Source organism: Apteryx rowi, unplaced genomic scaffold (assembly GCF_003343035.1).
Source record: "Apteryx rowi isolate R43461 unplaced genomic scaffold, aptRow1 scaffold_17, whole genome shotgun sequence".
Classification (NCBI taxonomy): Eukaryota; Metazoa; Chordata; class Aves; order Apterygiformes; family Apterygidae; genus Apteryx; species Apteryx rowi.
In genome coordinates, this window is record NW_020447974.1 from 5066610 (window position 1) to 5091758 (window position 25149).

General features: G+C 39.8%; 1 protein-coding gene across 1 annotated transcript in view; it reads right to left on the bottom strand.

The window, feature by feature from the left end:
* The window catches only part of ARNT2 (aryl hydrocarbon receptor nuclear translocator 2), an 84491-nt gene that overhangs the window by 15525 nt on the left and 43817 nt on the right, over positions 1-25149 (bottom strand). Inside the window, exons 8-12 of the mRNA XM_026060564.1 lie at positions 17781-17857; positions 15683-15817; positions 14698-14772; positions 7964-8115; positions 6-78 (exon numbers count right to left, since the gene is read on the bottom strand). Coding sequence (XP_025916349.1) covers positions 6-78; positions 7964-8115; positions 14698-14772; positions 15683-15817; positions 17781-17857 — 512 coding nt within the window. The remainder of the gene's footprint in view (positions 1-5; positions 79-7963; positions 8116-14697; positions 14773-15682; positions 15818-17780; positions 17858-25149) is intronic.

Below are 25149 nucleotides of genomic sequence, written 5' to 3' on the forward strand. Positions count from 1 at the left end.
TTCACCTGAGATAAGTCATAGGATGACAGCCCATCTCTTTGATGTACTTCAAGCTCTGCCTGTTGCTGCTGAAGTTGTCTGCAAAAGAGAGAAAATTACTTCAGTTACAAAAAAAAGTTAAGATACAAAAAGGAACAGCCATGGTCTTCTCTTTTATACTCAGACTGAAATGCCTGTCAGATGATTTAGTAAGTCTTTTCTTGTGAGATTCATCTGTTTTTAAAGATTTCTAACTGAGAACGCTTACACCACAGGAATGTAACAGGGACCATGAAAAGTTTTTCTGTAATAGCTCAGAAATGCAGGTGGGTAAGGAATGGAGGATGGAATACAACATCCTCATAAAGAATTTTAGGATTCGCTGTTAAGATGCCGACATCTTCTGCACATTAAAGATGAATACGTCAGGCACTTTCTCTGATCCTGCTGAAGTAAATAGGAAAACTCCCAGTAATATTAATGCAGAATCATGTTAATCAACAAGAAAAACTGATCACAGTTCTGTGTGAAGCATGCCAGACTAAGTGCAACAACCTGTTGAGCTAGAAGGCAATAGGAGAAGAAAAGGAGAAAGCACTGCATTAAGTCCTTCGTAATAACATGATTTGGCTCACTCTCCTCAGGATCAGAGTCCAGATTCTATTCAATTTTTGAAAGCTTTTAAGGCAGCAAATCTCAAGAAATAAATTGCTCGTACCATTACATAAAATCAAGACATTACATAGAATCAATTTGTGTTGACAAATGCTACAGAAAACACAAGTCTCCTTTTCATGTTGATAAGATATGAAAAAAAAATTAGTTCTTTAAATGAGATAAGAATCACTGGAAGTAACAGCCTTAATTCAATTATAAGAACTTAGAAAAATACTTCAAAGGAAACTGAAAGAGGCAATAAACTTTAGGGGAAGCATGCCAGAATGAAGAAGTTCAGTGTTGAAAACTCTGAGGATCCTTGAAACAGACTTGATTTGTGTTTAGTGTCAGGCACTGTTACTTTACTACAACAACTAGCCAAATACCAACAGATAAAGTCATTGGAAGTTGTGAGAAATAACTTGCAGGCGACATTTCTTATGGATAAAGACTTGCAGGGACAACATGCAAGTGGTGCTAAGCTAGGCATATTGACTTTCTACATTTACAGATATTGACTGTGTTTATCAAAATGCACAGATATTTTATACAGTTGTAACATATCTAGCACAGTGATTTTCTGCATCAGTTTTTTCACTTGCCTTTTTTTCTTCCCAAACTCAAAGCTCCTAAACTAGTATTTATTTTATTTTTTTTTAAAACAGAGACAGTTATAGTAATGAATGCTATTGGAAATTTTGAAGTCGCTGTAACTAAACAACTTCAACACAAAATGCCACTGCATAATAAAGTTTATCAGGACTAAAACCCAACCCTTTTGAAATGAAAAGCAAAACTGCTAACTCTGCATTAAGACCAGAATTTGCCCCGTAAAATATGAACCTATGCTTTGTTGTTTGGACTTGCACCATCCACAAGTTGGGTCATTAGGAACCCCACTTGTCTGAGCATATGTCTACATGATCTTCTGCAGACAGATGAACCCTAGTCTGAGCTGCGACAGCAGAGTGCGAGAGCTGCACCATCCTGTTAGCCCAGCGCTGGGTTCAAGTTGCGCCCAGGCTCCAGCCTGATCAAGTAAGAGGCTGGAGTTGCTGGGGCACAGCAGCCCCCTAACCTCACAGCTTTGCACTGGAAGCACCTTGCCGCCAGCAGGTCTGCATACACAGGTGCAACAAGCTGGTGTCTCCCTGTAAAAAGGAAAGGCTCCTCCATGGCCTTCGTGTGAAGAAGCATCACTGCCACGGAGCAGCAGAGGCTGATACCATGAAGGGCACTGAACCAGTCTCTACGATGAAACACAGGGAAGAGCACGGCTGCCAAGCAGATGGACTCCTCCATCTGACACTTCTTGGAGCTGCTCTGAAATTGAGCAACCTCATTTCAAACAATGAGGGCAAAATTAAAATATACAGATCATCAAGACATCAACTGGGTGTGCAGTATTTTGGGTGCTACTTGCTGTTAGAAAGAGATGGATTTTGTTTTTTTGAGCTAGTTGGGCACCTGTTGGCATTGCAGAGTCTCAAGAAGGCCAGGCTGTGCAATAACAAAAAAACCTGAGCAGCTTCTATCCTGAGTCGAAGGCAGAGGGGCCAGTGGAGGGACGCCACTGGAGGAGGTTGTTAATCATCTAATTACTGGCCACAGGGAAGACCAGTAGAGACTCCTGTTTATAAAAAGAAAAAGGAAATTGAGCACGCTGCTATCATCCAAGCCCATTCCCAGCAGCTCACCTAAATGCTCTCTATAAATGTTAAATAATACAGAAGAGAAGGCTGACTTTTGGGCACACCTCTGACTCTGAAAGTGCAGGAACAGTCATTCAAAAAAGCTGTTTGGGTTTGACCTGAGGCAGAAGACCTGAGTCACTGCACAGCATTTCAGTTTAAGCTTTTAGCTTCACAGAAGTGGAACAGGAATATTTTGTGACCAAATATTTTGTCTCAAGTGCTGCAGATAACACCTTACTTCTGCTTCTACAGAGAAATTATCAAAATGTTTTGCATCTTCCACTAACTGCTGCTTTCTGTCACCTGGTCAATATTAGCATGATGACTTTTGGCCTGAGGATGTGCAGGCAACAGGCTATCTGTATGATGCTCTCTGCTCGGTTACCAAAGAAGATACATAAAACTGTTGTCCTGACAAGAAAGTAAACTGTCTGTAAATAAGATTTGACAGTTGTCACAGTGTCTGTATGCCTCTGGCCTCTTTCTGAAGGAGAAAGCTAACAGACAGGAATTACTCACCACATGGGTTTTTTCCGGAAAGAGATATTACGGTATGATAGGCGGTAATAGTAGAAGAGATGATCCAAAATAACCAACATTGTGGATTTCAAAACTCTGGATAATCAAACTGGTGTGAAGGTGAGGGGCCACTAGAACAAGCTACTAAAGTAGTTAATAGTTTTTTCCATCCCTTGATGCCTTTCAACCAAGACTCGGTGCTTTTCTAGAAGACGCTTTACTCAGGCACTTGTTACCAGGCTCCATGGCAAGCTGGACAAAATTCTGTGACTGGCAACACACACACAGGATCAGAGTAGACCGCCAAAGACCTTCTGCAAGCCTTAGTATGTAAGGATACATAATACAAAGAATCACTGTTGTATCGTGAGTAAAACACAAAAAAGTTGATCCTCCATGTTATCAAAGAGCCATGAATTTTCCATATTATTTTAACCAGTAGAAAAAATACCTAAAAATCACCTCTGGAATGCAAAGAAGTTCTTTGTTCTGCAAGCATAAAATGCTTACTTTTTCAACAGAACTATGGGAGGTAATTTAATCACAGCAAATCTAGGGGGAAGTTTTCCTAAATACCACCCTGTGGACGATAAACACCCATTAAATCCTGTTGTTAATGTGAAAGCTAATTACACTGTTTCATTTGTTTTTATTACCAGTGACTCGGTGCGTGTGTCAATAAACAGCACATTAGGTCTCTTCTGTTCCGTATAAAGTATGTTTTCTTGATTCAGCCATATACATACAAATGAGCCAAACAAAACAGCATACTTATCAGTTATTTGTTTTGTAGGCACTTCTCTAACTCAGTGCTCCTTCGCTCTTCTCTATCATCTGTAATACTCGTTAAGCTACAGTACAATATAAATATCACATTGTGTCAACAGCACTGAACTTACGGAGCAACCTACCAAATCCGCTCCTTATGAAAACCAAATACTTAAGCATATCTTCACTGAATTGTAAGCTATGCTGCACTTGATTCTGATTGAAATGCAAAACCAGGTTTGCATTTTCTGCTCTTGATTGCTGCTACTGTATAAATGGTCCAAATGATGCTTTAGCCACGCAACAATTCAGGGTAGAGCTGACCAGGGAGAGCTGAACCCTGCTGCTGCAGTCACTTCCGACACTGCCATCTAATCAGCCCTTCTGATAGAACAATACACGCAAATCCCTTCAATCATTCAATTTCTAGATCATTTTCGTAAAAATGGTACAGAACAAATTTGGACAAAACTCAGACTGCCTTCTGACTTTCAGATCAAAACCCAAATCATCCCTGGTTTTGATTTCTATTTTGTGGCTTAAAGGAATAAAAGAAAGAAAAATTTCCAGGCTCTACACGATACCCAACCCAGCAAATAAAGTATTGCCTGGGTCGGCACAGGATTCTGCACGCTCTGCAGGAATGCCTGGCTCACTCGGGGGTTCAGTAGGAAACCAGGAAACCCCTTGGCTTGAACACGGAATGCTCACTGAAGTGGAAGGTTTCAATAGTTAATTCAAATTTATTTAAGTAAATGTATTTGGAGGAGAAGGGAAGATACTGCAAAAGTTCTTTTTGACTCTGGAGAGTATTTAGCTGAATTCTCTCTCTCTGCCTGAACACTGAAGTCACCTGTTCCTTTTCCAGGCATCAAAGTAATCAAAAAGGATCTGAACTTTTAACAGACTCTTTGGTGGGAAAGAAACAATACTGCATCCTTACCAAGCCTTTTTTATTTAACACTGGCACACATACTTTTTGTATCTATTTTGGACAAAAAGGGATGAATACAATGGCTGCAACAAGGCTTTTAAAGTTCTCTTTCAGTTACTCTTAAAATTTCTCTCTTTTAGATTGCAGTTTCAAAGTCACCACTACGAAATGGCCTGCCTTACATGGGCCTTGAGAGGTCAGATTGCCCACAGATGGCAGAGGGATCATGAGAAAGTAACTCCACTACCACAGACTGGAATTTTATCAGAATAGCTGATCACTGGTATTTTGGCCCTTGAGAATCAGAAACAGAAAGTATCTCTGCCACAAGTGCAGGCTGATTCATCCGGCTTTCTGCCCCCAGGAGCGACCTATGCCAGCTTACTTGGGGATGAAAATCTTGAGACCCAGCACAACTGCAGAATTCATAAACGGATGCAGTGGAATATAGGACTTTGGGGCTTATAAAAACGAAGACATCAAAGTTTCTATGAGGTCAGAAAAAGATCTTTCTTCTATGTATATAAAGTCTTTAAGACATCATTCATTCGTCACCATGATGGATGATTTTATTCAAATGTTGCTTTTTGTGTTTCTTATATAAATGTTAATCATAATTATTATTTCTTTTTGGAACTCAAACAGCCCCAATTGAACAGGAAGATGTGGTCTAACTGGGACTCTTCTTTTCAGTAGAACACAGCACAAATGCTAAACATTAAATGCTTCATTTCTCCAGGAAGTTTCTCTTGGATGACTGCACCCAAGAGAAACTGAGAGAAGTTTTCTTTTTTTTTTTCTTTTTTTTTTTTTTTTGCAAGGAACTAAGTGAACATTTGAACCTAATGTTTCATTATCCTTCCACACCAAAGGCAAATTTGGAAAGCTTACTGTTTGAAGCTCCAAAGGAATATCCTTAAAAATAAAAAAAGAAGAAAAAAGGCCAAAACAAAACAAACAACAAAAATTAATTAACCCCCCCCCCCAACTGGAACCACCACTGCCCTCTACAGTCTTTTTGAAAAACATTCTTCCCCGATCAACGCAAAATTTGAGAACTTTCCCCTTAACAGGCAGACACACAGATGTGCACACTGGGGGTTTAAACTATTCTAAGTTAAAAACACATTTAAGCATAGATTTATCAGGTGCCTTGTCTTTAAAATTCATGCTGAATTTTAACTGCCTTAAAACTGTATTTTATGGGGCTGGATACATACTCAAAATTATAGGCAAATCAGTATTTGCCTCTATGCAAAACTGCCTACAAAGGCACAACAGAAGACACCCTTGCCTGGTCCCCAGGGCAAGCACTTTGCTGGATCCATGGCACCTGACACCCACCGACACGTAAAGATGGCCCCGTGCACTGGGGTCCGTGCAGAATAACCAGTCCCAGCCAGAGCTGAACGAGGAGGCAGAAATCAACAGTTACCAGCATACACACCTCCCCAAGGCATCTAGGAAACGTGAATTTAGAAACCGACCCCAAAAAATCCAGAAACAGACAGGAACAGCCCTGCATTACAGTAAGTCCTCTTTGGACATCTGTTTGAGAAGCGGGAGAGAACGGGGGGAAAAAAGAGAAAAAAGTCTGAATAATGCATTCTTTCTGCTATTTAAAAACAAACATATAACGGTTTGTATCTTGCCATAAGGCTAGAACATTTTGAACACGACAGAAAGGAAGGAACATCCTCCGTCAAAGTAGCAGCAGGCAACTTCCATATTAGGTCAACATTTCTGGGTTGTTATTCAAACCTACCAAGACAGATATAATAAGAGTCAGAAGTTGGCACAATCTTATTTATTACAGTAAATGCTGCGATGCCAAGCTGAACAGTATAGTCAAGTCTTGGAAGAAAAAAACATTCCCAGAGTCAACACAGCGGAGTCTATAGGTCACACTTTCTGACCTCTGGACTCCTGGGAATCAAGTACAATTAAACCAGTGTGGGACAGATTTCAGCAGTTGTCTCTTATCTTGCAGACCTGTTTTCACATTAACAGAATATTATGAAAAGAAAAATGGGACAGCAGAAATGTAGAAATATCTCTTTTGACAGGGAGATAATCAGCTGTCTGAGTTGAAGACACATTTACTTGTTTCAAGGAACTGAACTATTCAGTTAAGCCCAGTTGTTAGAGTACGCAGGGAAAAATGAGCAAACTGAGTGTTATGCTGGGTTTCAAGTGACTAAAAGCAGGGTGCTTCTAGCCCAGGTATCCATCACACCCAAACAGCTTTACTGTTCCTTAGCTTGCTCCTTAAGAGAGACACTTACTAGCTTTCTAGGTTCAAATGCCAAAGCCCCAGGGGTTTGGTTTTGCAAGTGTGCATCTCCACTAGTAGACTGCTCATTCAGCATTTCCATTATACACTCTAACAGGTTGAGACCTTAAATCCAATAATTTCCTCTGGGTTAAAAACCTGGCAAAAGAACCTCTGGTCAGACCAGAAGCAGATTTTGTTTTAGAAATAGATTTAAGTTTATATTGGAAAGAAGAAATATTAAAAAAATAATAATAATCTGTAAAGCAATGGTTTTTATCAAATCCAGATTAGCTTCTGCAGTTGCTAGCTCAGAATTCAGAAGGCATCAGAAGCTTCTCTACTCCGTTACACAGTGACAAAGGTCCATTATACTGCTAGGGTGACTTTTATTTTAGAAGCAGCTCCATGAGTTGCAGAACTGAACACGCACTATTTAAACCTCCTTTTAACAGGTTTAATGACTTTTTTTTTTAAAGTACTATTCAAAGACAAGATGATTTCATTCCCCTCTTAATATGAGGCTGGATCTGTCCCCAGACTTGAGGACAGTCCACCAGATCTTAACCGAGTATTAAGAGTCCTTCCCCCTCAAGCTCGCTAGGAAATCACTTTTGCCTGCTTTTATATGCTGTAAGAGTAGACTTAACTCAAGGAGAAGATGACCAGGACTATGACACACTATGACCACAGTCCACAAGAAGCAGGAGTCTTGCCTACAGGTGATACTTGTAAACACGGACCTGCAATTTTCCGTCTGGCTTAGGAACCAGGCTAACCTTTCTCCAATATCATGAGAGCTGCTCTGCTGCTGGAAGCCCTGTGCTAGCTAACGCAGCTTGGACTGAGATCARTGGGCTTGTCTAGAGACATAACAGATAACTGACGTTTATCTCTGGTGCAGCCAGGCCCTGGAAGCACCACAAGATAATGACAGAGAAACAGCTGTAGCTGCAAGTACTTCTGATGCAGAAAACCTCTGTTACAGACTGTACCGTTATAGAGGAAACAAATGCAACTGGAAACGGGCTACCACAGGCTACCACAAAAATCTGAATGTGCATTTACACTGCTTACAACAAAAAGCAATGTTTATATTCTTTCAACACCATGTACGTGAGCATCTGGAAAGGCACATACTTTACGTTAGTGTTGGTGCAGATGATGTATTCAATCTCATCGGAATAAGGATTTTGAAATGTGAAGCTGCTGGTTCTGATCAACATCCATTCCCGGTTTTTGGTACGAAAACGATACATCACAGACAGGACTTGACCTTTCAGTTTCACAACCTGCAAAATCATTTGGAAAGGTTACTAACAGCAGACTGCTACCTGCTGCGCAAATGAATAGTAAACAACATAACTGGTGTGTTTTAGACTTATATTATAGAAAGATATGGAAACAGTAGGGATATTCTTAATATAATGAGGATAAACAAAATTCATTTTATTTTAGCAGTTATCTCCTTCAGAATGAAACCTTCATGCTTTGTTGTACATAATGTCCTCTTCCAATTTGCATATAAGAAGAATACAGACTCAGGAAACAACAGGTTGTGGTGTTATCCCAACAGGGAAGCTTTAAGAAGGTTTTAGTGCGGAATGTTTATCAAGAGAGATTGACAGAAACCAAACTGAGGCATCTTTTAAATATTTATATGTAAATCATAAACCAAATTTTGCAGCACCTGAAACAAAAGCCTACAACAAAAAACATTTTATGAGGTCACCTATCTCCTTTTCTTCTTGGATACTTAGCTATCCAATTCACATATGTGACATCCCAAATCATACATTAGAATCAAAGTTTAGGATGATATTTAAGCAAGATGGTTTTTTAGAAACCATATCTGGCTGTTTTTTTGCCCCAAAGATGCTAGAAGTCCGACAGTCTTTAATGCTAGTGCCAAAATCTGTCTTCAGATGACTGATATCTGGTTCCTGAAACATTCTGAACATTGCCTATCAAGTGCCTAGAGGTGCTCGTTCCACATCCTTGCAGTTAAAGCCTGCCTGCATCCTCGGGGATTCTGATTTATATGTCCCTGCTGCATTTATCTCTGTCACTTCTTCTCTCCACAGGGTGTGACAGCCCTTCCAGGCAAATCCAACAGAAGTGCTCAGTCACCACAGTTTTTAGACCAGCTTATTAACATGACTAGAAAATGATGGTGGGCTCTGGATGTTAACTTGGTGGTAGCTGAGAAGGAGATACTTCTGCCAGCTCAGCCCTTTTGTTCACAGGGCAGTAAGGTTTGTCAGAGGGCTGGGGAAGACAGCTTGGGGGCCCTTCAACTCTCCCAGCATGATTTGGAAGAACTCACGAGACATCTCTGTTGAACGCTGCTTAAAGACAGAATCGCTCCAAGATGAAAGACCTCAAAGCACTGCTCAGGATGGCTGTGCTTTCTGTTGCCACAACAGCCATGATGTATCAGCCCATCTTCTGAACTGCACGTCTCTTCTGCCGTCATATTAAGAGGTAGCAGTTGGACCCTGGTGAGCTGATGTCGCATCCTGACACAGTTTCTCTTCTCAAGCACCACCACACTAACTCAGAGTTACTCAAAAATGCACTCTTTCAAAAAGTGTCTGCTCACATCTCCACTTGGGAAGACATTATAACCTATGTCCTTGAAGAATAAGAAAAGATGAATTATGGAAACTTCAGGGGACACAGCTCACGGGCTATTTTTAAGGAAGACTATCCAATAAAGCCATTTCCAGAAGTCCCTGCTCAGTGCCTTGGTCTCATACCTAGCTAGAGCTCTGCTGAGCATCTGCTCCATTGTAACTGTCCTTCACCGGCTCTCTCTAATGAGACCAAATGCTTTAAAACATCACCCTTGTGCACCTGTTCCCTTAAAACAATCTTCCCTGTCTAAAGGCAGACAAGTCCTCTTATACCTTATTTTTGCCAACAAATGAACAGGTAGCACTCAGTATAACCAGCTGTATTATACTGCCATATAACATTACACTGCCCCAAGAACAGTTTAGAGCTCTGAGCGAACACCAAGAGAGGGAACTCAAACACTGGTGTCATGAACAAGCTCAAAGAGAAAAATATTTATCATACACAATATATATTTATACAATGATGTGATATGGAGGCCCCCTCAGCCCCCTGCAAGCAATGATGCAATTAACTAGGGGTGGGAGGAGAGGAGCAAAACAATGCAAAACTCAGACATAGAAACCAAAAGCAGTGTTTAAACTGCCCAAGATACCATAAACAGATGGGAGAAGGGATAAAGAAGAACCTCACTACATTTCTTCAAGAAAATATTTGAGTGAGAAACCAGAAGAAAAAAGGATCAGAGAAGGGAAACCATTAATAATTAAAGGGATGAAAGAAGAAGAATAAAGATATAAGTAAAAATGGGAAAGATCAATTAATTAGACCACAATTAATGGGAAAGACAAACAGCAGAAAAAGAAATAGCCCCATGGTCTGTCTCTGATGTGTAGATGAGTTTTTCACTGTTGCATAAACCCAGAAAGATCTGGCATGAATGAAGTAGATCATGGAGTTTGAACTCACAAAGAATATGCAAAAGCCGGTAATTATGTTGGATGGAAACAAGATACATAAAGAGATAATTGTAGATGAGAAAAAGTCACAAGTGCTTTGTCTCAGATTCAGCAAAATGCTTAGCAGTATGCTAAGCTTTCAATCTAATGGGAATTAAGCATGTGCTTAAATTAAACAGCTCTTAAGGGCATAATTGAATATAAATGAACCTACCACATGCTTATGGTTAGGTACATGCTGCAGTGCTTTGCTGAAATGAGCCTTGAAAATTATGAGTGTGATACCTGCCAAAGTTAAAACACCCCATTCCAAAGAGCTAAGTTGAAGCTGGTAAATAAATAAGAATATCGACTTAAAAACAGTTTCAGCAATTTTACAAAGCTAGGCAGAGCTTATGCATCACAATCAAAGACAGTTATTGAGGAAACCTAGCATCTTTGCATTAAAAATAGACAGATGACACAATAAATCAGGTGAAAGAATATCTGTGAGCCTACCCAAAAAAAGCCAGAATGGCAGAGTGCTGACAAAAAATGCTTCTAACTTTCGTAAGAGAAAGAATGAGCCACCATGTGAATGGAGACAGCACCAATAAGCTAATGCCTATTTTTACAGTGTTAATCAAAATGGAGTGAGAATTCTTCACTTGGATGGCCTATTTGTTTAGAGCTAAATCAAAATTCAGATGTCTGGTAATACCCAGTTCAAATTCTGTCCTTGATTGCCAAAGTTTCATTGAAGACAACGGTTGGGTAAAAAGTGAGGGATTTTACCACCAGACTGTAACTACCATGGGCAAAACCAAGGCTTTGATGGCAAAGAAGATGATGTAACCATGGGGTGTCTCAAACTGAACAAACAGGTCCTGGGCCCCATGAACTCTGGAAATACATGGCCTACTCCAGACTTTGAGATCTGGATCTATCCCCTCTATGCAACAAGCATGGATGAATTTAAGAAACAGCCAGCCAAAGAAGTATGCTCAAATAAATACTTCCACACTGGCACTGCAACTGCATTGCATATGTTATCAAAGAATCTTAGTTTAGGTCAGGAGAAGACTTATAAGGTTTAAAGTCATTCAGCTGGCACTTACCTGGGCTATTTGTATTCATTTTTTTATTGCTTTTTCACCAAGCTATCTCAGGGGTGCCTCAGGGAAGCAAGGGGAAGGTCTACTGCAAATAAATGCCACATCTCATTGTGGAGTCTTAATCTTTAACCACTGGAATTTATTTTTTATTAGCTATCTACAGCCTTTTTTCCCTAAAAGTAGTTACTTTAGCAGAAAGCCAGTATTTACCCTGTGTCTTTATTAACAAGTAATTGGGTTTGGAGATATGCTCCAATTCTTCCCCCTACCCCCACCCCCCTTCCCCAAAGGCCTGTATTTCAGATTGATCAGCTGGATACAGGATTGAATGGAAAGAATGCAAAGAGGAGAGAAAATCTTCAGTAATGCCCAGAAAAGTTCAAAATAATACTGAGGTAAATGTTTTTTTCTAAATAAATGCTTTTGTAGTTTGAGTTCAGTGAGCCACATTCTATTATCAGCAATTTTCTACCACCACACCCAGAGAAAAGAATACAGAACTTGTGTGGAAGTGTCCAATCTGAACAGCATCCACTGGATATCAGATAGCTGTTTTCTGGAACCTTTGATACTAAACTTTATTTGTTGATCTTGGCCTTGAGAATATCTCATTCTGGCTTGATTTTCCCACCCTGCCTGATGAATGAATTTATCTTCCCAAGGAAGTAAAAGCTTTGAGATGGATGCTGGCAATTGACCAAAAACTGCAAAACCCTCCCTCCCTCTTACTGTTATACACCAACCCGGTTCTGATACTGTCAGCAAAATAGAAATGTCAAGTTTTCAGAGGGTTTGAGAAAAAAAGTTTACTGGAAATCACAGTTACCTTTCTAATGAAAAGATTTCTAAAGCCAAACTAATGATAATAAAACAAATTGCAATAATCTATTGTCCTGAATTACGAATTAAACAAACACTAATTCTGTAATAATATATAAAGCACAGATATGTCTGGTGGGAAAATCCTGAACTGTCTTAAACCAGTGCACACAAACAGGATAATACAAAAAAGATTTCAAAGCTAATGTTTAGCTTCTACTTTTTTACATTCTTCGGGAATAAAAACCACCTGGTGCATAGCTAAACCACTTACTTCAGTCTTTTATTTCATGATCAAAATAACAGCCCTGATCATATTGCTACTGTACTGAACAAAAATATACAAAGAAGGAATTGCCTACTAAAGAAATAGCACTGTATTTTCATATTGAACTCAGGTCCAGGGAACAGGAACTCTTCACTTCTAATCTGTGCTTTTCCCACTGTCTTGTTATGTGACCTTGAGCAAATCATGTAGGTCTCTGATCCAGCAAATCGTTTATGCGTATGCCTAATATCAAGTAGTTACAGGGAAGTCCCCAGCAATTGACTTCAGGGATACAACAGCAGCCTCTTACGGCCTGATCTCGCTCTCACTGAACACAGTGAGGATCAAGTCATTAACCTGAATGTTAGTTAGTCAGCCCTTCTGAGCCTCCGGCTGTGTTAAGACAATCACTTCAGAGATGGATATTTGACAAGTTATTATCCAGCAGCTCTCTGTCATTGTCTCTCAGATAAATTAGTGGAACCAATCACTTGGGCATTAGTGAAAAAACAGCATATGTGTTCTCACTGCACTTCTCGCACCACTGGTGTGGTCAGGCACCAGTTCAGGGAGCTGAACCATCTGAAAACTAGCCCCATATAAAAGTGATTAGTCCCTTAGCTAGCTCACCCGGCAAGTCCATCTGTGCTAGTGTCAGGACAGCAGGAAGGGTGGGGAGGAGGTCAGGGATGAGAGAGAAAAGGGAGCAGGACCTCCCTCTTGGTGGCAGCTAACCATCAGGTAGGTGTAGCTGTAGCATCACATCCCCAACAAGGTGGGGCAGGAAAAACGACGGGGTGCCATAACCTATTTCAGGCATCCAGCATTCATCTGTCCCTGCCTGTGAATCAACATCTTAAATTTAAAAGTTCTTCAGCTGCTGTTTGAACACAGTCCACTGATGTGACGCTGACACAGACACAGCGTGGTCACAAAGCAGTGATATCTTACACTGTCCCAAACAATTCTGTAGAGACCATAACCTCAATTTCTCACAACTTATTCTATGAACACAGAATGCATTTATTATTTTCCCCAGAGAGGTTTTTGCAGCTTCACTTTTGCACGCTATACTTGAATAAATAATTGGCTATACAAATCATTTTAAAACTCACTTCATATCCATGCTTTACAGCTGAAAATCTCAACATCCAACACATGATAGATCAACAAAACTTGCTTAATCTAAAGGTTGTTGTTAGAAAATCTGAACTTCAGTAATTGCTTAAACATGATACACAACGCTTTCTAGTGCAGAATGGAAGGCACTGAGAAGACCAATAATAAAGAGAATTCTTGGGGAAAGCACTCCTACCGTACATCCCAGATCAATCTGAAACAATAAGCTCTACAACACACCAAACTCCTTTGATATACTTGAGGTAACAGTGGTCCATTGCAAAAATGAATGCAGAGCAGTAACTTTCCATATGTTCTTACCTTTCGGTTGTTACATCTGTCTGCATTTCAATTCCCCAGTAGGGAAAAGGGCCAAATTCTCTGTTGATGTGAAGTGGTGCAAATCCACCAAAGTTTAGGGAACATGTCGTTGTCTACGCTAGCAGAGAATTTAGGTCACAGACTATATTACAGGTATAATTTGAAACTCACTGAGTTTCAGTTAACCCTGTTCTCACTGAAGTCCCTTGTAAAATTCTCAGCGACCTCAGAAAGAACACAGTAAGATCCAGTGTTAAGCAAATTTGAGAATGCCAGACTCTGCATATACAGATATTCCCCTCTTAAAACATCCCATATTACAGAGTAGTGTAGCTATTTTCAAATCAACAGCCCATCTTGTTGAAGGTAAATACTTTTGGTTCCCACTAACCCCAGTGGGATCTATACAGGCATCTCTGAAACAAAAAAACAGCTTAACTCAGTAGTGAACACTCATTTAATTTTTAGTAAAATAAAATAAAATGTGTAACTGACATATTTCTGAAAATACAGCCAACAGGTGCTGTAGTTTAAACTACCATTTATGCAGTTTAACTGATCATTAATTTATTAGCAGAAATTGATTCATACCTTGCTACTCCTCCTCCTGCATAACAGAACAAATACCTTGAAATGAAAAATAAGAGCTACTTCCCTGGACAAAAAAGTAACAAAGAAATAAATAAATGGTGGGAGAAAGGGACCAGGCTGAAGCACCTGTTGGAAACTCTCTCTCAAATGGCTTTGATCTTCAGGATGGCAGAATTCTAAAATGTCTTTCCCCAAAAGATCCTAGAAAAATGAAACATAAAGCTGTGTAAAAAACCCAAATCACAGTACAAATCCATGTGCATATCTGCAAGCAATCCTTGCAAACACCAGATCTATCACCCTCAGTGGGACTACTCACTTAACCAGGGACAAATCCTACAAACAAGGTTTGTAGGTATCATGGCCCACATTGTATTTATACTATTGCACAGACATATGTATTCACAAATAGATTTTAATTGAAGTTGTAATATCTGAAAAATGGTGTCTTGAAGAGTCTGACATCTTCTATTAAAGCTCATTTTACAGCACTACTTTTTGTAAAAATAGCTGTTATAAAGCTACCTAAAATCAATATAAATGTGAAGAACAAATGAGCTAGAAACAAAATGATTTTTGCCTGTAAACTGCAACTTTTGAGACCAGAAAACAGTAATCATTGGGATTAAAAGGTAAAATGTAGTTATCAGAGAAAGTTGCGGTAATTAGGAGTTCATTTACTATTCTACTCAGTTCTATGACTAGCCTTTATTCAAAGGAGCAGATGTAAGCCTAAAGGAAAACAGGTGCTATAAATGATGTTTGCTTACTGTTCAATAAATTGTTAGAAGCTAAGATCTACAGGCCTAAGATCCTCTCCAAGCACTGCTAACTTTCTGTCACAGAAATGTCTTCACTGGGAAGCTGTGTAAGTTTTACAGCAACTTGCTGTTAGAATTCAAATTGGACTTAAAAGGGATAAAGTGATTTCCCACATGACAAAGGGAAAATTAAATTTTACAGAGACATGAATAGCAAAGAAAAGTAAATAGCATTTAGCACATGGCATATGAATAATCAGCTAGAAATATTTCATGCTTTGCTGCTTTTGTTCTTAATGTGCAAACAGAATTTTTTTCATTAGTTCTAACCAGTCTCTGCATTTACTGACCTGGGGCTGGTAGCCAATGACGCTGATGCATCTGGGGTCAACGAAGGTGATGACTCCATCAGAATTGTGCCTAGACAGGAACTCGGTTGGGACCGACATGCCATTCATGTCCATGCACACCGGAGAGCTGGTTACCTAAGACCAAACAACCAAGTCCACAGAATTTAGTTCACAGAACAGTCATCGTAAGTCAAATTTTCTTATTCAGCTAAAGAAGAAAATCTGTTGGCAGACTGCTAACTACCGGAGGAAGTCATAAATAAAAAACAGCACATATATATGACATAGAAGTGGCTTCAGTCTAGTTTGCAGTTCAAATATGTCCCCTCACGGCACTTACCTAGTCTTAACAGCACAGCAGAAAAACAAACATGAGAAATTTCCAACAAGGAAGGATATAGCAGAGATATAAGTAAGGCTGGGTTCACCTCACACAGTGGAAGCAGCTTAAAGCTAGGCATCTTGATGGCCACCTTTCTCAACCAAGAGTGACAGATTTCCAGAGAACAAGTCAACCAACCTATTTTAGGATGTGTAGGCTACTCTGGAAAAGGCAGGCTCATTATCTTATCTATCTATCTGGAGAAGGCCAGCTCATTACCTCATTACCAGCTCTATCTATTATTTTTATCTATCATTATCTAATGCTCCTCAAAGCTCATCAGAAAGAATGAAGCATTTCCAGCTATCCACCCGAAACCTGTGCAATCGGGGAGACTTCATCTCCTTTCCTAGAGGGGCTACAAATGAGACTATCCTTTTTCTTATAACCTGCAGGGCAATCTCTCTTAACAAGGCACAAATGCAAAAAGAACAAATTCTCTTTTTTGGTCTTTGCCTTGAAGCGTAATAGCTTGTACGCAGAATTTCAATTTGCTGTTACAGAGCACAGTTTTTAATTTGTGCACCTTGACTCCTTTGTGATTAAACCCATCCCCAGAGCCTCCTCTTGCCCTCCCTCACATAGCGCCTGCTGGCTTCTCTTATGTAACAGATGTTTTGACACTCCACATGTTACTAATGTGATTTTCTGGGAAACTATCTTTTTTGGCAGCTGTAACATCTGAAACCCCGTAACTTCCTTCTTTCCATTAGTGGAATATTTTATTCTTGATTATAAAAGTATGATTAAGTTAAAAAACATCATGCAATATTCCTGTAGCTCTGCCACAACGGAGACAAACCCTGCAGAAGTGCCGGCACTTTCAGTAACGTGCAGGCCGTTCACCTCAAACAAAACTGGTTTGGCACCTGGGCTCCAATGAAAGGGTCATTTTACCTTGTAGGAAGGATTGATGCCATCCTAACAGATGGCAATGAGTGCAGGCCAACAAGAGATCCTGCAGTAGGCTCAAAGATTTTCACTAATGGCTGAATTCCCAGGCCAGGAAGATAAAAATTAGCTTGTGCACTGCTGTGATAAAAGAGATTCACCTCAACTGCTCTAGCTCCAGCTCAGACCTCTTATCAGCAATGGAAAAGGAAGAAGATATATCACTTGCAATAATCATGACAAAAAGGAGGTAAAATTTTATTCCCACAGTTCCCTCCACTGACATCACATCTGAATGCGCAATACATTACATATCGAGAATAAAGCTATGATTTGGGAAGTGCCTCTTGACTGTCTTATCTTTATTAGTTTCAAAATAACCTCTGCAATCATAGTTTTCAAAGTAGTCGATTAATGAGAGAAAGAGAGTGAGTGTGCGAGAGAGAGAACAGTGGGGAGCATATCACTGTCTTTGGGAGCCACTTTAACCTACAGTCTACAGCACCTGTATCCCTAGGTTTCTCACTATCTAGAACATCTCAGCCCTGCACTACCTTAGAGAATGGCATGTGTGCACGTGTTCATGTGCCAGGAGCATCTTCACTACTGTTGTTGGGTTGAATAGAAATTCAGGCCAAAATAACATTTTCATTTTGCTTTACCGGCAGGTTCTAAAAAAAGTCACTGGCTGTACACAGACATCAGGGCCCTTCATTTTGGAGACATGTTAAAAAACACAAATCTCTGCACAAATCCTTTACAGCTAAACCTACAGCACTGATGATGCTTTCAACAGTAGCTCATATAAGTGAACACTTCCATTACCTGAAGCCTTCCTATTGCCACGAGGCAATATTTACTACCTTGCCCCACATCAGCATCTTCTTCTGGTATAGTCATTCCTAAAGAAAACAATAACAAACACTGTTACAGTTAGGAAATTAGAATGAATAGAGATGCTGCTGGCTTGGTTTGATATAATTCCAGGTATTCTGAATCATACAAAATAACCATATCATTTTCTCTAGGATTCAGATGTTATCTCTGGGTTCAGATCAGATAAACTTTCTCAGTTATATTCTGTCCTACACACCTCACAGGCATCTTCAGCAGCTTTGGCTGCTGTATTAAAAGTAGATATGCCAATTCCATTACACCGGACAATGGACAGTAACATCCCCATGACTACTGCTCTACAGCATGTTACTGGAACCATGTTGTCACTTAATGTGTTACGTCAATACACACTGTGTTCAGTTTTCTTTTGCAAATAATATATTAAAATTATCCTTAAAAACCAGGCACAGCCTAGATTATTCATTAACTTTGTGCCCACACTTAACAGCCGGTTTTACTTTTTTTCTATAATGGACTAAATCTGGGTCATTAAGTTGAAAGATTGAAAAAATGTGGATGCTCTCCTGAGTTTTCATTTCAGTTGTGTAAGAGGAGTAACTGTTACAAACAAATGAATAATTTCAAAACATACATGTGGACTGTTTTCCATCCCAGTGTTTCACAAATAGGAGCATTCAGGAGATTAGCTCTGTTTACTTGTTAGTCAGCTAAGTCTTTAGTAAGGCTATTTCCCAACTAAAGCTTTAAGATAGCCATTTCCTATGAGACATTTCAAAAATCATCTTCCAATAGTAACACTGCTGACTTATTTTAAGGGATTTGCAAACTCTTTTACGAGGCTTTTCAAGGAATTCAGTCACAACAGGCACTGAATCATTTAAAATGTACTTTAAGGCATTAATAAATTTAATTGCAAAGCAGCTACCAATTATGAAACAAAAGCAACTTTTTCCCCACAAAATTTATAATTGCCAGTACAAGTCAATCTTTGGACCATGCAGAGGATGACAGCATACAACTTTTTTGAATGATGCCTCTGAAAAATGACTATAAATGCTGGTAAATGAACTGAAGTAGTCTCTTAATGAACTATTTTGTATCAAAAGAATTCAATCTTATCTGATGATCAGTTTCTCAATATCACTCTACAGGCATTTTCCAGTTCTCACCAAGCTATGTAATGAAGCAAAATGTACAAAGGCATGAAAGAAAAAAAACATACTTTGCACAACATACTTATTACCTCAAACTTTATTTTCAATGGAATTCACAATTTTTGGGGCCTGACCTCATTCACAGCCAGTGACAGGTAACCAGGCTTTTATCAGGGGATCTTAAGAGCTTTATAAAGGAGGAACATTACTGTCCCTTACAAGTGGGAAACTGAGGCGAGTAAGAATTTCAATGTCACATGCAGTAACAGAGCTGGGAACAGAACTGTTGTTTTTTACGCTAGAACCTTGCTATCCAGAGATACAAATTTGGCCCTAGATAACTCCTTAACTTCTAAATCTTTGTGATATCCCTCATTAAAAGCCAGGATACTTCATCTGAAATGCTTTCATAGAAGTTCTATGAAAAGATCAAGGTAGCACTGTATGACCTTGGGAGCACACGTTAAGAAATCACTCATTAAACACGGAAGTTAAAAATAACACTGGGCTGAATCAACGCATGTTATTTTTCAGTTGAACTTTTCCTTTTGTGTTTCTGATAAATACCCCTCCCTGAGTTACTAGGGACCAAAGCTTTTACTCAAGAGCCTTCACCTGATTTGGACTATGCAAGACATCCCCCAAAACGAACACAGGTTGCAGGTACACTTCCCGCGGGACTGTTTTGCACTGCCTGCAGTTGATAAGGAGGAGGTCCTTCAGGCAGTTAAACTACAAAGCAGAGTTTTGATGTTTCGCACACCGCTATTCCAGTTTCTTTTCCGTTATGTACTAGACAAACTACAAAATAGACTCCAAACACAAATAAGCCTTATGCTCTGAGACACCAGCGTACCACTGAGTATGAAACACCGACATTAAACTAGAGTTAAGAGATGCATTTTACAGAAGTATTTTTACTTTCCTTGCTGTGTTTACACGCACAGTTATTTCTTCAGTACAAGACTTAATAATCAGCTAACGACAGCTACAATATGCAAAGAAAGAGAATCTGGCTGCCTCTTGACAAGAGAGGGAGAGAGAGAGAATCACCCTGGAAAAGAAGCAGCAAACATATCTACTGAAAACTCTCCACATAAGGCAAAAATCTGGCAGACGTGTGGCTATCTGCCTACATGTGTGTGTGTGGGGGGGTGAGCTCCAGAAACTAAGCAATGAGCACATGAGCAATTTTCATCTCAAAGAGATAGAAAATGGTTAACTGAGAATTACATGCAGTTTTCAAGGGATGTTTAATGGAATCCAACGCTGTTTCACCTTACAAAGCTGTGAGCAGAAGCATGAACTAAGAGTAGGACAAATTAAATGATGTGGCAGTTTCGAGAGGAGGACTGAATCTGATGCGAGAGAAATGCAGCAGTGGACAAAAAAAACAAAGGAGGAAAGAAAGAACTGGAGCAATGGAAGATTTGACTGTAACATTTTGGCTGGAAGATGGCTGTAGGAACTACATCCCTTAGGGAGACATCTGTCACTCCTCCAGGCTTGAACCCTGCACCAGAGCAAACTTGCAAGTTTAACCATTAGCCAAAAGAACAAGCATTTTAAAAGCTGGTGCCTGAAGTAATCACATTTACATTCAGACAGCTCAGTACAGTAGTGTGGTTTGAAAGACGGTGAGTGATGCTAGTTCCTGACAACTTGAGAAGTTCTTCTGAGCGGATGGCTGGTACTGAAGATTAGGCTACTTAAACACAGAGGCCCAAGCATGGCTTTAAGAAAATAGTTTTAGGCACTCCATTGCCTAAAATTATTTTCTTTAAACTAGGCATTCTAGTTGGATAATGTTAACCAAAAGTTCCCTTTTTAAATGGGAATTTTCTATCTGAAAGGGACAATTTTAAAGTATTTTCCCTTCATTTCAATAGCTTTTTCAGTCATTTCCTTAGTGGCACAGTATATTGCAAAGGACAGCACAGATACTCAGCTGGATGGCTTCCACTTTGCATAATCTTTTTGCTGCAGCTTTCAACAACACTTTCCTTTTTAGGAACTTGGTTCAGGCTTGCTACTGCCCAAATAAACTCAAAGCAACATAAACAATCTCCAAAATTAAACCTAGCTCAGAAACGCCATTCCTGATGGAACTCAATGTTGGCAAGGGAAGCTGTTGTTCTAAATTTCACTTTTTTTTTTTCCTTCTCCAAGAAGGATTACATTAAGTCTGTATAACGCACTGGAAAATTTATTAGTTGCGTTATCCCTCAAGGCACACTATGAATAAAAAACAATCTGCCTGGAATTAATCAATACATGACCCAGTGAATTGCTAACCCTTCCCTAAGTGCCTAGAGCAAAAAGATGCCAAAACAATTGCCCGCTCACCTGCAATTTAGGTGCTATTATTGACAGTATACCATGGATGGAAATTATTTTCTTTACTCTCTTGCTGATAGCTACAAAGATTCTACTGTGCATGTGCTTATATACGAGGATGCAGTTGTAGGAGAGATTTACTTTTGCTTTAATATACTTCCTATTGAACATACTCCAGTAAGGACAGGTAAATAAAGATATGTGCGCTGCACCTAATGCAGGTTTGTCCAGCTCTTGACAGAACGTAATATTGCCCCGTAAGTTCATCGAGACATCAGTATTTCCAAAAAAAAGTTCATCCAGGAGCAAGGCCATGAAACTGACCTTTTAGAAAGCATAAGCAAAATAAACACGAGTTACTCGCATTCTTCACATGCTACCCTGAGAGAGGCTTTATTTCTCAACCCCAAATATATGCTCCTCTTGGATAACAAATATAGTGCTATGCTTGTTCAGGTTAATATCAAGAATTTGCAAAGCTAAGCCTGCAACTGAACATCATAAATAAAACGCTGTGCAGCTAGACGTTATATTTAATTTCCTAGTGTCCCTGGACGCCAGCTAACAGTATCCCACAGGGCAATGGCATGCGTTTGGGTGGACATAAGGAAATTATTATTGTTACTTTTTAGTTTTCTCCACTGAGCTTCCGGTCGGCCCTACCAACAAAACAGCTCCATCTTCTGCCTTCCACCTCCACCCTTCTGCTCTGTATTTTCAGTGAGACACAGAACAGTGTTAGTGGGTTTGTGGTTTCACTTCACTACACTGAAAAATAAATGATTTATGAGTGTTTACAAAGGCAGAATTAAATCCACAATGGTCACTAGCAATCCCCTGAAACTGCCCATCTCCTTCAGAACTACTGATAAAGCAGAACCGCATGATGCTACCTCCTGAAGAAGCCTCTCCTACACGACAGTGAAAAAGGGCTTTCATAAAAAGTTCTGTGGATATTTACAGCAGACCAAGGAGCAAATCTCATGAAAAAAATCCCAGTAAAAAAAGAGGTTCTTTTTTTAAAATAAAGCTTTAAAGATGACAGCTCTGCAACAAATATTCAAGCAACTATTTTGTTTTGTATTGGAAATGGGAGTACTCTGCACAAACGTCCAGATTCTGGCCAAAACTTTAAAATAATCTAACAACTTTGGCATGTTGTGGTTAAGACGTTACCGTAAGTCTGACTTGGAAAACTAATATGTTTCTTTTTTTAAGATTAAAAAAAGCTAAGGAGGAAAAAAAAAAATTCAACATTATTTGAATTCACCATTATTCTGTTTTTTTTTTTATTTGAAGTTTTCAAAATAAGTATCCATTTAAGCCTCTTCTTCAGAATGTTTTTTTTCTGCAGGTCCTGGCACTGATTTATAAAAAACTAGCAACATCCTGACAGACCGTAGCTTCTCCCTCAACCAAATATTTTCCATCAATTGTTATGGCATGAAGCAAGCTATTAGGAAAATATCATATGGACCACATAAGATTCATTTCCTTCCAGGAATAAGATTCTCTGAGGGGGAAAAAAAAAGAAAAGTAAATGCTTGCTTAAGTTTAAAACTAAACGATCAGGAAAAGGTTAGCATTTCTAAGTTCTGGGACTGGTTATGAGTTCGAAGCATTCTCTAGGCTCAGTATCACAAGGTCTTTTAGCTGTTCTGCTTCATGGAAAACAGAGGAAGAAAGGCTGGGATTGGCACCTGGCCAGTTTCAAACAAGGGGTATTTTTACCTCCTTCAGAACAATCCAACGCTGCTCTGTCACTGTTTATTCTCACGCACCCTCCACATAAGAAACGAACACTGTAACTGGCTGGCAAGCCGAGCTGCCGTATCTGACCTCTGCTTCATCCGTCTCCCCACAAAGTTTACCCCAACGCAGAGAGTCCCCAGGACGCCAATAGATAATTCACAAGGGTGCAGGTGTGCCTGTATCATATGCTGGGCTTTTGTACGGAGCTTAATTTGACCCTTCTGTTGCAGGCACAATGAAGGAAAATGAACGGACCATCAACAAACTCAGCCGGAACAGATCCGCTCCTCAAAGTGCCTCTGTCTTCTCTCTGTCGCTCCCTCGGCCAGCGGCAAACGCAACGCGCCAAGGGAAGAGCCAGCCGGCTCCTTCGCCAGGGCAACGCGCAGGATGCGCAGGCTGCAGCGCTCCTTGGCACTGCTTTGCTAGGAAACACGAGTGAGGCAGGTGCTGCCCGTGGGCCCTACTCGCTCTGTGTTCATTTCTGCGCAGAGGACGAGGCATGACACTTCCTGCGCTTCCTCGCCCGTTTCTCTTGCAGTGAAAAAGGGCTAAAGGCAGGCTGTCGAATGAGTAAGTGAGCCTTGCTGCTCCGTAAAGGGAAGGGGTAGCCAGATGCGCAAAAGCGATTTCATGCTGACACTGTTCTTAAATTCCCTTAGGGATTGTGCTGGGAGCAAACAGTGCCACCAGACCTCAGCCATGATATCATTCTCTTTCTACTTCAGGCCATTGAACCAAAAAACCCCAGTCCTTAAAATACAATGCCGCACTGATGCCAGCTGGTCTGGTTGATTTGTTTTCACCTGTTTTAAATATTCAGACTAATCAGAGATTTAGCATGGACTACAGACAGCAGCAACATCTCCAAATCTTGGTCTATCATATTAGATATTCAAATCAGCTGATCTATCATATTAATATTGATCACAGAGCAGTTCTTGTCTTGATACTTCTGTACCACTATTGATTGTGTTATACTTGCTGTAGGACTAAACAAAAATGTAACCCATTGGCCACAGACAATACAACGTAACCCAGAAAGAGAAAACAGAAAGTGCTAAACAAATGCAGATTGAGTGCATTTGCTAAATACGTGTTCCTTTTTTAAGAAAGTATGTATTACTCTATTAAGTGTTGTATATTAGCTGCATAACTCAAGTGCCACACTGCATGCTTTGCAAGAAAAGGATATGGAGCATATATTAGAGTGTCCACTTGGCAATGGAGAAATAAATGACAATGAACCTTTCCCTGGCTGATTTTTAAAACATACGTGATTTGGCATAAACCCATTTGTTTCCAAAGACCCAGAGACTATGAAAAGCCCAGGGGTTTGCTACTCTCTACCTGATTTGAACAAAAGTAATTTTATTAGAGGGTAGAATAGCTTTAGCAAATTCAATTACTCCCACAGTTATTTCATTTGCTTTGCACATTATGGTTGAATTACCATTGGAAATAAGAACAAATGCAGTGATGTTGCCACTGATTTACTCAAATGTATTGGGGACCAATTCAGCCCTTAGATATCCGCATTCAACTCCCCAAGTTAAGGGATACATGACAAACACCAGCACAAAGTGGGGAAGAATGGGAAGGGAAATGAACACTCATGAAAGATGCCTTGATTCTGTACTATGTACCCTGAAAAAGGCACCCAAGCACGACTGTGATGAGTAACAGTCTGGACGATAACATAAAAGACCACTGAAATTCCACACAAGAGTGTCAAAAATTATGACATCCCTTAGGAGTGTGATATAGTTTGGAGGCATTAACATTCTGGAGGAGCACTGGGATATCATAAGGGGAGCATCATGTGATCTTGAGGAGTAGAGTAATAGAAAAGGAATGAAATTCAACATTACTAAATGCACAAGCAGGCACTCGGGGACTAACAATTGCCATAACCTCAGCAATAGAAATGGGATGAAAGTGTATATTACTAAACAGAAGATCACATAATTGAAAATGATTTTTGCTATGAACTGGAAGATTTGTGTTGAGAACAACTGAGAAGAAGGTAGCCTTGCATGCATAGTAGGTGATTCAGGATGAAGCAGGATGAGCCATATAAAAGAGAAACACGC